The sequence below is a fragment of the Motacilla alba genome, chromosome Z (assembly GCF_015832195.1).
Source record: "Motacilla alba alba isolate MOTALB_02 chromosome Z, Motacilla_alba_V1.0_pri, whole genome shotgun sequence".
In the NCBI taxonomy this organism is placed as follows: domain Eukaryota; kingdom Metazoa; phylum Chordata; class Aves; order Passeriformes; family Motacillidae; genus Motacilla; species Motacilla alba.
In genome coordinates this window covers 27790196-27808244 of record NC_052046.1, presented here as the reverse complement: position 1 = coordinate 27808244, position 18049 = coordinate 27790196, and the positions used below count along the sequence as shown (strand labels likewise).

Here is an 18049-nt window from a genome sequence, read left to right as displayed (position 1 = left end):
ATCCTATTTTATATTCCATCAGAAAACAAATGTAAAACGAGGACACAGTGCCATAAAAGTTTGTTGAAGTAACAAATAGAATTGCCTTATACCATACATTACTAGCTACACCAGGCTCTGAAGACTGTGGTTTCTTTGTAACATTTCTTCACCTATGCTGTCATATATGTAATTATAATAAAGCACAAGAACAAGGCTTGACAAAGTTCTGACCAGGCTATTTTATTCATGTGAGCAGCATAAAGATTAGCTTATAGGTTTTATTTTTTTAACAAACTACTGCCAGACAAGTGTCACAAGAAACAATGTGCATATTCATTTCCTTTTACATCTTGATTCTGAAATATTTTAGGCATCATCCCCGTCCTGAAACTTGCAAACATCTACCCAGTCCCATGGGATCAAGTACGTTCTCACTTACAAAACTGCAAGTCAGAAATAACTGTTGAAACTAATGAATTTCAGAGGTATAAATCAAGAGCAGTCTAACCAAATGGGGTTACTTGCATGAGTAAAAGATTTAAGAACCAGGAAGTTCTTCTGCAACAGCAGAAATACTGTTATATCTGCATCCAGTTATTTAAACATCAATATAAAACTCCTAAGCACATTAACAGCAAGGGAATTTATACTGTTCAAAATGACTAATGTGGTGACTTACACTAGTCATACTGTTTACAGCGAACATTTATATTGCCAGCAATAAACCTTTTCATGCTGTACTTTGTCTTACAAATCTGAATTCAGCTCTTACTGGTCATAGGAAGTACAATGTTTTCATTGAACTGACTTTCTCATGAGACTCGATTTAGGCAATTTCCTCTTCTATTACTGATATAATTTACCAAAGAAGTGACTCATGGGAATACCTAAGACTGAGTTACGTTCATCTATGTGGGGTGTGTACACAATAAATCCAACCCTCTTATACAGTCAACTCAGATCACACTTCCTCAACTTTGTACTCCAGCAAAATCTGGTATCTCCCGCTCTGTACAACATGTTTAACCAAATATAGAGAAGCATGTAACTGGTCCAGAACCCCAGGCTACTGATATATTCATCTATTTTACTTGGTTATTGCTAGAGCTGTACAAAAGTTTATACTTTTTTGTGTAAAAGTAAGCTTTGTCAGCATTCTATATTTAGCCCTATATATGTAAGCCCGCTGACTTTGATAAGACAACTAGAGCAACATCTGTTCATGTAACAGTTTAATAGTAAGAAAACAAAAAATTCTCTTTGACAGCATTTAAAGATACACCAAAACAAAACACAAGTGAGTCAATGAGACCAAAAAATATTTGCGTCATGTAGCATTCAAACTAAGAAACAAAACAGCTACATAATATTTAGTAAGGATTTGAGAAGTATTACAGCATACCAAGGGACTCTATTCTGGCACAGCATATGTCTGGCACAGTCTTGCAGTATTCCCTGTAAAGTTGCTATTTGCAATCACAACAATAACAGACAAAAAAAGTGACACAAAAATTTATATTAATTCAGATATACACATCTCTCCTGCTGTACTATTTTTCAAAATGCTGGAAGATTCAATTAAGCTTTCACTGGATTCACTGTAATTTTTATTGTATTTAATGGCAACTACACTTAATCCTTTTTTAACCTAGACACCAGCAAGGCCTATATTTTTGATTGAGTGTAATTAATCTCATTAAGCTAAGAACTAACTTAAGCTTCCAAATTACTTCACACTACAGAGACAAGCCAAAGAGATCTGATACTCAATTCATTACAAAACATCTAAATTTACTAAAACTAATGATAAACAAGTTACAGCTCTCAGACCCTATCTATTTCACACATATAAAGAATATTCCTTGGTGATCTTCTCATTTGGAGAGCTGAATCTTACAACCACAGGGTTGAGAGAATGCCAGAAAGTGCTTTGTTCTTGGAGAAAGGATAAAAGTTTCTACTCTACATTTGTTTAATACACTTATATTGATACAAAAATACTGAAATAGGAAAAAGACAGTCAGTTAAAATGACAGCAATGCATTGGATAAAACTATATATTTTTCTTTATAAATGGATTTTCTTTATACATGGATTTTGAAAGATTGTGTCAGAGTCCTACAAGATAAGAAACATCAGAAGAACTATACAAATTTTAACCACCACTAGAACTGCTCACTGTGCAGGTATGTTTGTCAGATTAACATTTCTATTTGCCAGGCAAGAAAGGAAATTGCTCAGATTTCACACCATTAGAATGGCATTTATGTACAAGAAAGCTTCCAAAAGAGCAGTCTGTTGCAATGGTAGAACCGTTTATTGATGCCAACACAGCCCATGGCCCTTTTGGATCACGGAATAGTTAACAATTATAGAAAACAAAGCTCTGCAATTCTGTTAATTCCAGCTAGCAGTTTTACCAGATGATGGTTTTGTGATTTATCAGTTGGCCACCCTCATCATGCACTGCTCTAAAACTGACTGGGAGTAGGGGTGTGTTGTTCACTGACAATGGAAATTTAAACTACTCCAAGCTGAAGCAAACATTCAGCCTGATCAGACAGGCAGAAAGGAGTAATGACAGGATGTGGTGATGGGCACACATCAGAAATGTCCAGATATTGTCATACATGTATCCTCTGGGAGTTAACTTTTATTTCAATTAGGTATGAATAAAATCCAATTGATATTGTGCTTTCAATTCATGGAAAGCTAATTATTTTGTTTACAAAGGAGCAAGGAAGAAAACTGTACAGAATATCACAATTAATACTGCCATGCTAGCTGGGGCTGGAGCTTGTGTTGCGTGGTGGTGACAGGATACATCTAGTCTGTCAACCTTACTGATATAACTTGGGTACCTGCAAAAACACTTTCAATGTCCTTACTAAGAGACTACTGAGACTTTATTAAACTGCTACTGAATACTTAATGGAGTACTTAATACTTTAAAAACAAAAGAAGGTAATCTGCTTCTACATACATCTACTCTGTATGTATCTGCATTAGTTTCACTCTACACCCCATTGGTAAAACTGCCAGTTGTGCAAGATGGGGCTTAGCTGCTCATGAGAAAACAGCTTATGCTGCAGCCCAACCCTGCAGGGAAGGGGTCTACTAATTTCCAAGAGGGATAGGGGCACTTCCCCAGCTTAAAGTTGCTCATTTATGCTTGGCTCATAGGAGTGCAGCATACCCACAAAAGCAACCGATTTTTTTCAAAGTTTAGTGTTTGATTGATTTGTTTGCCTCAGTTCAGGTCAGATCAGTTACTCAAGATACAATAGCTGATATTCTGCAGTCCACAATGTTGAAGGAATATGGGTGGAATAACTGAATAAAAACACCCAGTGAATCAGAGTAATTGAAAATCTCATATTAAAAACAGTTTTCACTTTTCAGAACACCTACGTAACAAATGTGATGTCAACTTTTAAAAGGAGATATGAAATGAGGATCAAGTCACTACTAGAAAAATTAATAGAAACTAAGAAATAAGATAATTAAGGGACACTTGGGTAGAAAGTCACTGCTTTGGAAACAGTTAAACAGAAGAAAATTCTGCCTTACAAATTTATTGCTGCTCTTAAAAGAGGCCAAGCATATGGATAGAGATGGGTAAATAGATACACTCTAGTTGAACTTCCAAAAGGCTTTTGGCAATGTCCTTCACCCACAGGTTTTAATAATTTAGGAACCCATTGCAAAAGGTCTTTGCAGAAGTAAGCAATCAAAACTGCACATGCCCTCAGAGAAGTTCCAGGCAAGATTTACAATACTGGGGGCACTCAGTGAATACAACCACCAGAGACCGTTTTATTTAACACTCGAGGACCATCAAACGTCTTCTAGTAAGGGGTGGAGGCCTGTAAATTGGTTCTAGGAGAAGTGAAGTTTATATTAGCTAGGAAGTACATTCTAATGAATATGTATAATCATGATGGAATAAAGACCTTGTTGTCAAATTTCACAACACACACTAAATTGGAGGAAAAATCCTCTGAAGGTGTCCAGCACTGTAATAAAGAATGCTTGCATTCTAACACTTTGAATTGTGTTAGAAAGTTTACTTTCAAGCTGATTTCAGTATCACTACATACTGATTAAACTCTCTATTTCTAAAAGGACAATATTATCTAATTCTAGGCTTGACTTTCAGACACACAGCACTATTCTCCTAACACTTCACTGCCTTCTAAGCACTCTTACACAAAACCCATTGGTTTTGTTCTAATTTGAATAAAATATATAGCACATGTTTTAACAGTGGCTTGCAGCATCTCTTAACTCCAATCTGACCCCAGAACACAAACCTAAGTGACGTCTGTTCCCTGCTGGCACAGAAATAGCCTATAAGGAAAAAAACAAAAAGGAAAAAAAAAGAAACTTGAGCAAAGACGGGCCTGATGTCTATCCTTTATTAAAAAGTATGCCATCCCCCTTGGGATCAGGTTTCTTCTCTTTGGAAGAGTCTATGCATACAATTTTTCTTTATTTATTTGTTTAGAACTGTATATTCCCTCTTGCCTGATTAACATGCTTTTTACAATCTCACCTCCATTGTGCAACATCTTGTAATCCACAGGAATGTCCACAACAAGCTGTTCTGGCAGGACTTCATTCTGTAGTTCTCAAACTCTGCTGGACTTGCCAATGTTTCATTCCAAACAGTTTTTCATTCTGCAAATATCAATCAAATTGGGCCAAATATGTTGCCAAATAAACACTTACTGTCTTAAGGTATGTATCTTTGGCAAGCAGGATTTTGTTTGATCGTATCTTTTCCTGTGTTTGGCAGGTGACAAAGAGTACCACATGGTATGGTTGACATGTATTTCCGCACTTGCTGATTTTAGAATTGATTATTTGGAGGAGAAGAGAAAGGTATACTGGTCAATCACAGACCACAGAACAGCTGTAAAACAAGAAAATAGGACACTGGAAATGTCTTGCCTGACAACAAACGTTATTTATGGCAAAAGAGTACAAAGGAGTAGGGAGGTTGTATACAAGCAAGACATAATTTCTGGTCAAGGCAAACAGATGTCAATCAAAACACAACAACTATGATGACTGTAGGAGTGGGAAGTCTATCTCCTATCTTCAAATAGGAAACCAGAAACAGAAGCAAAATAAAGACTGGCCCTGAAAATTTCATAGAGAGACAGATGAACCATTTAAGCACAAGAGCAGATATATAACGCTGGCCATGACTAAATTTAGTTGGGGAAAAAAAAAATTAGGACTGGGGTCAAAAATCCATTTATGAACACCTTAAGGTACGTATCATTCATAATTCTGTCCAATCCAATATTCTTCATATTTTTTATATTTATTATATTATTTATGTTTATTTTTAGTAGATACCTTGTAAAATAAAAACTTTCTCTATCTTCAAGTACTACTGGAGTAATAGTACCAAATTCCTGAAGCAGGGCACAGAATTAAACTATGGAACAGTAGGTCAAAACTTCGTAAGTAAGAGTGATTTATCTATTTATTACAGCAAACAATTACCTGCCAGAATTCCTCTTGAAATTGTTTTGGTCAATATTTCAACTAGCAACCTGAACACTGGCACAGAAAAGACACCTACTAAGATACATAAAGACTCAGAGATTACATGCTAGTGTGTTACAGGGCAGGAACAGAATTCAAAACAAACTGGCACCATAACACATGGTCTGGAAATGCAGGACAACATTCAGCAAAGGCATAAGCAAAGTACTACACCTAATAAATAGCAACCTAATGAATAAATTCAGACTGGAGAACAATGGGCTAGGAATTTGGCAGAATCAATCTGTGAACCGTAGCAGATCACAGGCTGAACTCTGTCAAGAATGTCATATGGCTACAGGATAGACAAATGCCGTAATGGGTTACATAAATAGGAGCGCTTTCCTGAGGACAGCTGAAGGAATCCTTATACTGTACTCATCTGTAATGCTCTGGCAGCTCCTCGCTCAATATGAGGATCATCTTAGAAAGACTAGAGTCAAACAGCAAGACTAGTCAGTGAAAACCTCATTTACATAAAACAAAGGAAAGGACTGAACTTGGATGGAAAACATAAAAGTCTGGAAGAGGGAAATGCTACAACTTCTCTGATGTTGCTACTTTTTACATTCATAGAGAAACAAGAAACACGAGCTTTGAATTGCAGAAAGACTAATACAGTTTTGACTTCACTAGGACAAAGAGTATAAGAGACCACTAAAACCACTAGCTCCATTGACATTGCAGAACTTCCTTACTGAAGACCTTCAAAAATTGGTTATATATCTGCCAGGAAACATGCGGGCATAACTGGTTTTCCTTAAAGGCACTGCAATGGACAAATCAACCTGCAGTGATTTCCCTCTCACCCCTCATTTCTACAGCTTTAGCCACTGTCAGTCAGAGGTTGTCATACCAGACATGACTGCTGTCATACCAGAGGTATCATGCACCATGGATTTACATCAAAATGTTTTAGAGATTTCTTCCAGTTCTTCCATTTAACCCAGTCTGGTCCACTTCTGCACTTTGATTGAGAGAAGCGGTGTGCACAAACATTGCCATTTGTAAACTGGGCTTGCAACTACTTGTTATTCCTAAAAATATAATTTCGTTTTTGCTTGCCTAAGGGCTTTAAACAAAAAAATCATCACACAATAGTAGTAGTAGTTTGACCACTATACTGTTACACAAGATTATCATCTTCCCTCATTTTATAACAACACACAAACACTACTAGATTGCCTCTATGATCAGAAACCATTCCTTTTCTTCATCAAGCTCCTAATGAAAAGCTCACATTTACTAGAACTATGATCTGCCCTCTCTCACTTCTCCCTCCCATTTTTAACTGCAGAGATGAGAAAACTACTACTAAATATGAAGAAATAGCCATGGTATACCCTTTGTAGACTCCAATATGTTCAGGTGTACCAGTTCTGTGGCATTATGAGCATTTGCAAAAAATTTTTTTCAGAACTTACATCTTCCAAATATTTGTCTACCAGTGATTATTCTCTACCACCCCTTCATGCACTTTTTTCCTCCTATGTGTAAGAGAAAATTCTGTTTTCCTTGGTGTATTTGTGTAACCCCACTTTACATATCTGAATATGCATACAACTTGGAGTACACCTAGCTTTAATTCTTTTAATACCATTGTCCTGATACTTGTATCCTTAGTACTCAGGACTTCATTAAACTTATTACAGGTATTAAATTTTAGAAAGGCATACTCTGTTGCAATACTGTGAGCACACAGGCTCTTAAGAGGTATGATTCTTCTATTATCCACCTATATTGTGGGGTACTTGAACTTTATACAAAGGCCTATCATCTTGCTTTTTTGAGGCATCCTTGTAGTGGCGGAGACTTTTGGCACCAAACTCCTTCCTTTGCTGAAGACAACCACCTTAGTTTAGGCTTTTTATCTCAAATTAAGTTCCTTTTTTCCTTAACTGCTTCCTTGTCTTGCAATTTGAACTACTTAGCTTGCAGAATTTACTTCTGCCTTCTATCAGGAATAGATCTGGAAAATAAAAAACAGCCATTCCTCCCATTCTTTCTATCAACTGACCTTGTTACACAACATCTTCTCTGTGACACCAAAGGAATGTCAGATTTGAAATGAAGTGTTGAAATGGACAGGTTTGAAATATTATTTACTAAACTTTTGTGTGATCTGCTGTCTTCAAACCAATACTCCCAATTAAAACAAACAAACAAACCCCACCACAAAACACTTACTGGCAACTGCACCACAAAACACTTACTGGCAACTGATATCAGCATTTACATTATTTAAAAAGCCAAATCTGTTTATCTTACTGTGATTCCTGAGGCACAGCTCAAGCTCAGCACACTTAGGTGCCTTTCGGCTAATAGTGTCTATTCTTTGCACAAAGAAAATTGTAGTGGACAGTCAGATTGGGTGGACAGTCACTTGCAAAGGGCAGGGAATAGGCTACTCAATTCTCGTAGAGATCAGAAAGGTAAAATTCCTGGAAGAACACTATCAGGAGAAGAAAGATGTGATGTGGGGAAGTGCTCACCCATCCTCAGCTCTTGCCTAGAATTAAGAAAGAAGAAAGGAAGAACAGGATCTGAAGTTTATTATTGGAGCATTTCTCTCCCTTGTTGCAACCACAGATATCTTTATCTCTTCCATTCTTCCATCACCTTTGGGGTACCAACTGTTTGTTTTTCCTATGCTCCTCAACCTTAAAGGAAAATCCACTGCCTGAACAACAAACTCCTGGCACCTGATGACAGCAAATAGCCACACTATTTAAACCAATTGTACAAAATGCTACAACCCTTGACAGATGCCAGCAGTGAAAGAAATGTTCCTGAATGTCAGTGACGTACGCTTTGCCCTAAGATCTGCTTTGCGTAGCCACTGTGAAATAGAAAACAAGCCAACAAAAAAGTGCTGGGGGATGCACTGTAGCCCAAATTGCTCCATCCAGCATGGAACTTGGAACAACTCCCTGGCTGCTTTATGTTACACTATCTTATCACGGTCCCAGAGGGCTTGCAAGTCCAGACCACTGTCTTGGAAGACCCGTGCAAAAAGAACAATGCAACCCTTTTACATGCTAGAGAAACTACTAATTGCCCTTCAAGGGTAAGTCATTGGAAAAGAGGGAAAGAAGTCAACTCTATGCATTTAAGTCCTCATATTACATGTTTGTGTAATTTTTAAAGTCCAGTGAAACACAGAAGACATATCTCTCATTGGTAATACAGGAAATACAAGATAAACAAGAAGTATGTCAGAGAAAATTGTAGGAAACAGGAAATAGAACATGTAGCCTGGAAAAACATAGAGTTAAAGAGGATTCTTTCTCTGTTGTGCTGTGTTCCCTAAAACTTAATGGAAAATTCCTCTATTCAATGAATAGAGAAGCTAAAGTTTTGAGTTTTCATAATAAGACATGAAGACCACAGAAGTCTGAGAGCAACAGAAGTTTACCAGAAGGTGTGAGAGAAAGCGTTCTCAATTGCTCACTAGCAGGTCATCTCAAGGCCTCTTTTAACAGCCCCTTCTGCCATCTATTTCTGATTGACTTGTCCAGTCACTTAGCAAGCCTCTGCAGGTTTGTCATGGCAATGAAAATTACTGAAGAGGTATTTCAAGACTCAACTGGATATTCTCCAAATCTCACAAGCATCAAAAAACAGTAAGTTAAAGTCCTCCCATCACCAGGAATGCAGTAAATAACAAAAACTGGGAAAAGGGATGTTAGCCAGTATTTACAATTCAGAGCCTTCCTAGGTCTACCATCTTGTCTCCACTGATCAACTTTATGCACCTTTCAACACCATTTTTCCACAAACACAAAATTAACAGAATAGCCAGCGGAAATAAGCCCTTCCGAAGTTTTCTTTCCCACCGTTTCCTGCAGCTTTAATCATGCAATTTACCATCGTCAGAATGCTCCTGGTTTGCAACTTTCATTTTTATAAAGTTTCGCTACTTTCTATCCTGAATATTTTAAACAGGTTATTTTTCTGGATAATTTGTAAAGTTGGTCCTTTGGACGAGCTGCAGCGGAATTTCAATTTATATTTTTGCACTTTCTTTTTAAAGATGAGCTCATAAATTTAAAGTAACCAAAACATTACGCCTATTGTGTAACTCTATGAGAAAATTCTGCTTGGTGTCTCTTGTTTTCAGAGCATATTCAGCTAAGAAAATATCTTTCAACATTTCACACAAAATAAATTTTTTAATTGCTTGCAATTGTCACTCAGTAATAACCAGAAGATTATGCCCCATTGTTATCTTCTTTTTGAACTTCCTGTTTTGTGTCAAATATCTTCCCGCTTCTCCAGATCTATGAAAAAAGCTCGCTATGGGCAAGTCCACCGCATCTGTCCAAACTGTTCCGGATTCCCTTTCTCCAAAAGTTAATACCTTACTTCATTTACCCATCTTTAACTAGACACACAGTCCATTTTTTTTTTTCATCCATATACCTAATAAAGTATTTTCCAGTTTTCAATTACTTATAGTCTCTATTTTCTCTCATTCTCATCTGTAGACCTAATCTGTATTATCCATAGTTGAATATTTTATAGCTGTATATAGACACTTTCACTGACACATAAGAAACAACAGAGGCTTTCTACACTCTTTCCTTAATTCAAGATGGGGCTTACATATGCAAAGTACAAAAAGGTAGGCTCTGAGCTGACCAGCCAGCCTGACAAAAGAAAAAATGAGGAAAGGCACATCCTGCAACTGACAGTTGCTAATTTTGGAACTATAAGGGCCTAGATAGGAATACAAACATCTTGAGCAGAAAAACATGTAAGACTAAAAAGAAAGCTGATGCAAAAAAATTTGATTCCTAAACTGTAGTTCCAAAGTAGTACTTCAGTTTTGACATACAATCTTCCTCCCAAATTTTAGTGCCTCCAGCTGGAAGTAGTGCTGCCTGCCTGCTTAAGTGCTCCCTGAGAGAAGTTGATGCTCAGTTTTTCTAAGCAAACTGCATCCTTACACATCATGTTTTGTGCTACCCCAGTGACATTCTCCAGCTTTTCTCATGTAAATTATTTATCTTAATTGACCACACAGCTGTCTTTTCCAGGTTTGCAATGAGTGGGAACATTGAGATGTACTTTAAACTTTTGATTCAATGATGTAGTAAGCAGGAACCCATTTTAAAACCCAATAATAATCAGGTCTTACTTTGATTTGGTTGATATGAAATGTCTTGAGTGTAAACACAGCTGCGTTTCTGTAAATCTCATGTACAAAAGGAAGCCTTCTGTACCTGTAAATGTTCATTTCTAACATTTCAATTTATGTAGAATAAACTACTGTCTACAAAGAATGTGCTCGAATGTTTGCACCCAAGCATGCAACAGGACTGCTTATTTTTCAGGCACTCACCCGCTCACCTTGTAAACCCGACATATGCAACTTGGATTTTGAGAGCAACTGCGAGGAAAGCCTAGAACACTGAGTATAAACTCCTTAAGAAGCAGTGATGTTAGGACATTTCAAAGATAACTGTGCCTAATTGTAGAAGAGGGGAATTTTTCAGTGTGATGGGATCCAGTGAGAACCAGGTGTTTGCTAACTTGCAGTTTCTGAACCTGACTTGTATCCAAGAATTTTCTGACGTGGTGATGTCTGGATCTAGCCAAGCCCAGGTGTTGCCCCGGCCCCACCATTGTGTTCTCCTTCCCCACGAAACGCCGCAGGCAGCCGCACGCCTGGCAGCCGCTCCGGGACACCCTGCCACCTCCTCCTTCCGCACGCCCCGCCAGCGCGGGGGTCGGGACGCCCTCCGCGGCGAGCCGGCGGCCGCGGCCGCCACGTCCTGGCTGCCGCCGAGACCGGCGCTCGCGGCAGGACGAGCTCGTCTTGTACCAGCGCTTTTCAACTCGGAAAGGGGACACAAGAGGCTGTTCGCCGCGGAGCGCAAAGTTCAGCCGCAGCGAGACGGCACCCAGAGCCGCGGCGGGACGCCCCCCGGCGATGCCCTCCCCTTCCCGCCCCGCGGGCGGCTCCCTGGCCCGCGCCCCGTTTCACACCTGGCTTCGAAGGGGAGGGCCGCGACCCCAAGCTCTCCGGCATACCTGTCCCCGCGCATCACCTCCCGGGGCCCGCGGCGGGAAGCCGGGGCGGCTCCGCTGACCGCCCCGCGGCGGCAGCGGGGCCTGCGGCGAGGCCGTGCTCGGGCAGCGGGGCCGCCTGTCCCTTGCCCTCGTCGTTGTTGTTGCCCCAGCGGCGCAGGGCGGCCGCAGCGGCGGAGACCGCTAGGAAGTAGTTGTGACTAGCGTTACCTGTCCTATATTGACGTATCCGTATTTGCTCGCTATCCTGTTGGCCTCCGGGAGCCCCCCGGTTATCCGCACAGCCCAGTGGTTGGTGTAGAGGCGCGTCCTGCAGGCGGGCAGCAGGAACCCCAGCACAAGGGTGAGCCGGCACAGAAGGTCCCCGCCGCCTCCGCCACCCCAGCAACAGCGGCGCTTCCAGCCCATCTTCTCCTCTGCAGGCAACCCCCACAAAACTTCTCCTTCCTTGTTCCGAGGCCCTTGTCCTCCCCTCCGGGCCGCTCCGGCGGTACGCCCTCCGAAGTTAGCCCGAGGAAGAAACTAGGAAGAGCTTGGAGTAGTGCATTGAACCGCCCGCGGGTTAAATGATGAGGGGCTGGGAACAGTGGTTCTGATCAGTGATTGCTGCTGTGCCCTCTTCCCGCTGCTCTCCTGGGATTAAGTAACTTGCTTGTGAGAGCTTCTCTCACTGTTCCTGAGCGCCAGCTTCTCCCTCTACCCCTAGCTACGTGGGAAGTCGTCTCTCCGCGGGGAGGAGGGGTCCTTATTCCTCTCCCTCTACGTTTCTCTCCTCTCTGACTTCCTTTCCCCTGCCAGCGGTCTTCTGCCTCCTCTCCCGCGTCCGGCTTTTCTTCGCCTCTACTCGCTCCCTCTCTCCGGAATCCAGGAGCAGCGCGGCTGCGGCGGCAGGCGATGTGTGAGTGTTGGCAGCTCAGAGCCTCAGTGCACTCCGACTCGGCCACCTCCCTCTCCCCTCCCTCCTCCTTCTCCTCCGCCTCCGCTCCCCGCCCTCGCTCCCGCAGCGCCGAAGGCCAGGGGAAATGGCAGCCGAGTCGGCGCCGGGTTGCCTCGATCTGCGCGCTCCTGGGCCCCGGGCTACTGCTGTTCTCGTCAGCCGCCGCCCCGAGCGCTGTCTCTGCCCCCCCGCCGGGCCGGGAGGCCGCCGCCCCGCCGGCGGGGCTGCAGGAGACGCGGCGAGGTGCGAGGCCTGCGGCAAGGCCTCGTGTTCGGCACCGGCGGCGGCCTCCCGGCCCTGCGCCCGCGGGGTGCCCAGGGCGAGGAGGGGCCGTGGGTGAGCCCAAGCTGCTCTGGTAGGCCGGGTCTGCCCTGGCCTGCCGTCCCCAGGAGAAACTACCGGCTACCAGGCAAGACAGGAACAGCCCCACAGCTGCCTCTCTGGTAGCCACCGTGTGCCCGTTTGCTGGCCACACTTCACATACATCGTCGTTTAATGCAGCCTGTCTGTCCGTGGTCACCACCTTCAAAAAGAAATGTGGGTCGCTGCCGCCTTGCTGGAGGATTGATGTTCCAGACCCAGACATAGAAGACAGAGCTCCCACTGCTCCCTCGTCCATGTCCCAATGCAGCGTTGCCACAGATCTGCAACCTGCTTCCATAAACAAAGCACCTCTGGGCTTAGAGAAGATGCTGCTGGTCGTCAGCAGCTGTCTCAGGCTGTTGCCTGGCTGGGGTGGGAGAAAACTCCTGTCCACTCCAGCCCAATCTTGTTTAATGGTCTAAGCATTTGAGCCACCATAATAACTTCGGACTACCTGTAGATCTACTTCGTTGTGCTTGAAAGTTCAAATAATTGATCCAATGGACCTACTGTGGGGATCTCTTGCAAGTTTTGAAGGAATTTGGACATTAGAAGTACCATTGCAACGCACTAATGTAAATTCGTGACTTTTTTTCTCTGACAAAAAGGTGTCAGCAAAGGTGACTGTCAGCAAAGACTGACTTTGTCAGTCAGGCAGCTGTCACTCTCTTTTTTACTGAAGTATGAGAAATTACATACTTTACAGAAGGTCATAGAATAACATGGAGTTCCATTTTTCCTCCACCAAAACATGGAGGAAACATCTCTACCATTAAAGCAGCTGTTCCCTTGAAAAGTAGAAATATTAAAACACGGAAAGCTATGTTTTCCAATTCAGGTGATTCTCTGCTTTAGGTTCATTAATTTTCCCTCACCCATGGGTATTATACTGGTGATTAACATCTTCCCACATATTTTGATAGTTTTTAAAGAGTAGAAAGGAGGAAAATGCAATCTTTGCTTCCCTGTTTGTTTGGTGTCTCTAAGAACTTATTTGCCAGAGATTGCTTCTTCTCTCTTAGTATTTTTTTTTGTAGTTTGCGTGATAATTTTCTCAGTATATTCCCATGTACTGTTAAGTTCTCTTTGTACATTTAAGACCTCATGGCTTGCCTTCCCTAGGATTTCACAAATGGTGGCTTACTGTTGAGTAAATTGTTCTATTGTTACTGCAGACAACACTCTCATTGGATTCAGCAGGCCCTCATATGAATTGTAGCTGTTAGGACCAGATTGTTACACCTTGTTGCTAATATTCATAAATACAGAATCCTTGAATATGACATTAAATATCCTGCAGCAATTAGCCCTCCTTATTCATTGGTTCAATGATAATTACACAGTCAGCTCTTATCCTATATCTAGAGAGCTTAAATTATGCTTAATCATGAATATCCACCCTATAGAAGTAAATAGCAATCCATGGGTCACAAAACCTGAACCTTATGCAACCCCAGCTTGTTTTTCTGAAGACGGTAAATTAAAAATTTATTTTCTGGTCTTTTCTCGGATCATTTTACTGTTATTTTGACTGCCATATTTTTTGCTATAGATGATAAACAAAAGGTGTGCATTACAAAGAAAAAGCCATACTGTCAGGTACTTACTTCCAACTTGTCTCACTTGATGGTGTTTTATACACAGGCACCAAAGCCACTAGGAATCAGTTGATATGATAAATACATCATTGTCTCCAAGTATCTTTTTGTAAGGCTGCATTATATTGCACAGCATAACAAAAATGTTGTGAAAATTGTACTATACATAAAAACAGTCTCTGGAAGAGGAGGGGTGTAGTCCACAGAGGCATTTTTTTCAGTGATGATAGTCCTTTTTGCTGAGGGCACTGTGTTAGATGGCAATTATAGCAAGTGTGAGAGCATTTGGACATTGGTTGTGTTGTGAAACATTTGAATATGTTCAATATGAACTCCAAAGTTTTGCTGAATTCTAATCATAGCAAAATCCCTAGGGACTTTACTCCTTAGACCCCCTAAAAAAAAAAAAAAGTGAGAACTCCTTCGTGCCATGTTCTGTTCCTTCCTGACAGAGCCAAGCAGTAAGTATAGCAGGGGAGTTGAGGGGACTGGCAGCAGTGTGGGAGTTTTATTCAGTGTACCTGCTGTGTATGGACTGTATGTAGCTACTAGCTACGCTTGCTTTTGAACTCTGTGGGAGACTTGATAGCTTGTCTGTCTGTACACTACAGGAAAAGTTTTTATCTCCTCTTGGGAAGGGCACTAATTTGCTCCATTTCATCATTATTGTCACACTGGTGCCTCTTGTTAACAGACGCACATACCCCTCCACTCCCTTCTTGCCTCTCTTCTATGGCAAAAGTCAGTATCTGTCTGACTGCTCAAAATGCAAATTTCCACAGGTGTCTCTCTTGTCCTTTACTTATTAATACTAATCCATGAATCCCTCTTCTGTTGTTAATCCCAAACAATAGTGATATAGAATCTGACCTCAGTGGCTGTTCTTGCTTCTCTCCTATGTGCTCAAATTGCCTCTTGTTTTGCTGTTTTGCCTACCTAGTCCTGAAGTTATTCTTTCCTTTCTAGTTCATTCTCAGCCTGAAAATCCCTCTGGCCCACCAGCTCTGGCAGACTTTCTACTGTGCTGTGCTTCATGTCAGCTTTCTAGAACTCCTCTATGTTTTGCAGATCAGTGCTCCAGAGATGTGTTAGGCACCCCAGAGTCATAATTAAGGAGGGAACCACATAGAATATATAAATTTAAGGAAAGTGGCAGCTCAGTGTCTTCCAGGAAGAAGTCCTGCAAGCAGATGTGCTGGCCCCTGAAGACATTCCAGAACACGAACTGTTTTAAGAATAAACTGGGAATATATGTTCATCAGCCTTTGAGAGGAAGAGTCTGGACCATAGTAGATGAAAGAAGGGAAACTTCCAAAGAGTGGAGATGTCAAGGAGATGTTTAGAGGTTGCTTTAGAAAGATAGATAGTTTTGGAATCCAAAGGAGGATTTAGATTTCCTTAGTTTCAAGCATAACTGTTTTCACTGGTTTTTATAAACAGTACAGCTAGGTCACTTGACACCAGCCACCATATGATCCAATTTGCTCGTACACAGTACTTTGATCTCCAGTTTTCCATGCTTCAAGCTTGCTTCTGATTTTAACATCATATTAACATTCTGATATTAACATCATATGCTTTTGAATTGAACTAAGTTTTGGGGTTTTTAATTTGGTTTAATAAAACACTGGTTTTACAGATAATCAAGTATATTAACAGGTTTTTTTCCTCACAAATACCTGTCTCTTTATCCTTTGAAGCAGGGTAAATATTTTGAGTGCTTCACTGTTATCATGAAAAGCCACCTTTCTAGGTCCAAATTTTGAGTGAGAGTTTTCACCTGTACATTAGACACTTTTTTTACATTCAGCAGCCAAATAGTTGAGATTTCTTACCCCCCCCTCACTGGGATACCTCTCACTGTTCCCAGTGTGTAGAATATAGCATCTGTATACCTAACCCTGTGTGTAGTCCACAGCAAAGCATGACCTCTTGTTTCTCTTCCCAGTTCTTGTTAGCCTCTATGGGAGTGAACATCATAATTGACAGCAGACTTTAATGAACTTTCTGGGAATGCCAAGGAGGAAAGCCTTTTGTCCTGAATGTAGAGGAGATGAGAGACAGGACAGGTAAAAGTACTAAACTGGGCTAAGGAAGCTGGGGCAGCACAAAGCAATGAACAGAAGGAAATTGGGATGGGTGTTTGGCCTCTGTCAGGGTGTGCTCCAGGCCAAGCCTCAATTTTTCCCTGAGCTCAGTGTCAGAAGCTCAGTGATTCATGTTAGGAATCAAAGGGAATGATCCTTTATTTCTTGTCTGTTGGTAGTAAAGCAGTAGCATTTATGTCTGGATCTAGGAATAGGTGTGTGTCTGGGCTTTTCCTGGTCACTGATAATTGGACTGATACTGCCTTATTCAGGCACTATGTGGATTTCCTTTTAGTTTTATAGATAAGGATGCATTGTCTATTTTTCACCCTGTGAACAGAATGTCACTCTTACCTTTACATCTTTAATTGTGTTTATTGTAATTATTTGAAAGAATGTCTCTCCCCTCATTATAGTTATGACCATACTGGCAGGCATAATTTGAAACAATGCTAGTGTTAGTTACACCATCTGAACAGACTTCTTGTACTGATGCCTGTGCCAGCATACTTATTTGCTATCTTCCCATTTGTGCAAATGCATCTCTTTGGACTTTAATCTAAACCATCATTATTATTTTTCCTGTATATTTTTTTTCTCTCTTTTTTTTTCTTTTTTTTTCCTTTTTTTTTTCTTTTTTTTTTCTTTTTTTTTTTCCAGAGATCTAGTTGACAGTGCCAATAGACATACTAACTTTACTGGTAACACACAGTGCATAGCTAGAATGAATGGCTAAGGCATGGAGAGGAAAGAAGGATGGTGGAAGCAGGAATCTCTTTCAGCTGTCTTCAGTACCTGACACAGCATCCTGTAACAGTGAACCCTGAGTTCTTTTCAGAAGAACTGCACATTTTCCCCCTCCAGCTTCTCATTGGCTTGTAAAGTTTCAATCATAGAATCTCAAATACGTGGGAAAAAGTAAGAATAAAAATGACATTTCCAGTGTTTAGCTATGAATTTCAGCTATGGAAAATACCACAGGGCCCTTTGATATGGTGGTGGGAAGTCTTGGGGTTTTTTGGGGGTTTTTTTCTGAAATTACTTATCTGAATGAATTGATTCATGTGGAAGATGAGGCATTTTTTCACCCAAGTTCACTGGAGTTAACATTCCAGCTAACTTGTTCCTAAATTGTCCCCTGAGTCAGAATTATTGTAGCTACCCTATTCTGTAAAATTGACTCAGCTGTACTGCAAGAATCTGTAGGATTTTCCTTTCCTGTCATAGTATCATAGAAGCCATCAAATATTACTGTTCTTTTCTTATACTGATATGTTGTTGGTAGCATACGGCTCAGATAATATTCTTGCTAAAAAGAGTGACCAGTGGCAAGTGAGAATCCAACTCAGTTTCAAAAACATAATTAAAGAATAGTAGCTAAATGTCCTTACCTGAAGGAAAAAAATTCATCTCACATGTTCTGTCATGCCCTGCTCTCATTTCATGAGCTCTGGTTGGACGGGTTCCAATTGTGCCCCAATCCTTCTCAG

The 18049-nt window shown here is 41.1% G+C and overlaps 1 protein-coding gene across 7 annotated transcripts in view; it reads right to left on the bottom strand.

Moving 5' to 3' along the window:
- PCSK5 (proprotein convertase subtilisin/kexin type 5) overlaps positions 1 to 12471 on the bottom strand; it is a 222544-nt gene extending 210073 nt beyond the window's left edge. For 6 of the 7 annotated variants that reach the window (XM_038125785.1, XM_038125786.1, XM_038125787.1 and 3 more), the window contains exon 1: positions 11785 to 12020. In XM_038125785.1, the coding sequence (XP_037981713.1) occupies positions 11785 to 11982 (198 nt within the window). In that variant the 5' untranslated portion in view covers positions 11983 to 12020. Of the gene's footprint in view, positions 1 to 11784 lie in introns of all 7 variants that reach the window. The other variant, XM_038125793.1, reaches the window with a different exon arrangement.
- Between the last annotated feature and the right edge of the window lie 5578 nt (positions 12472 to 18049).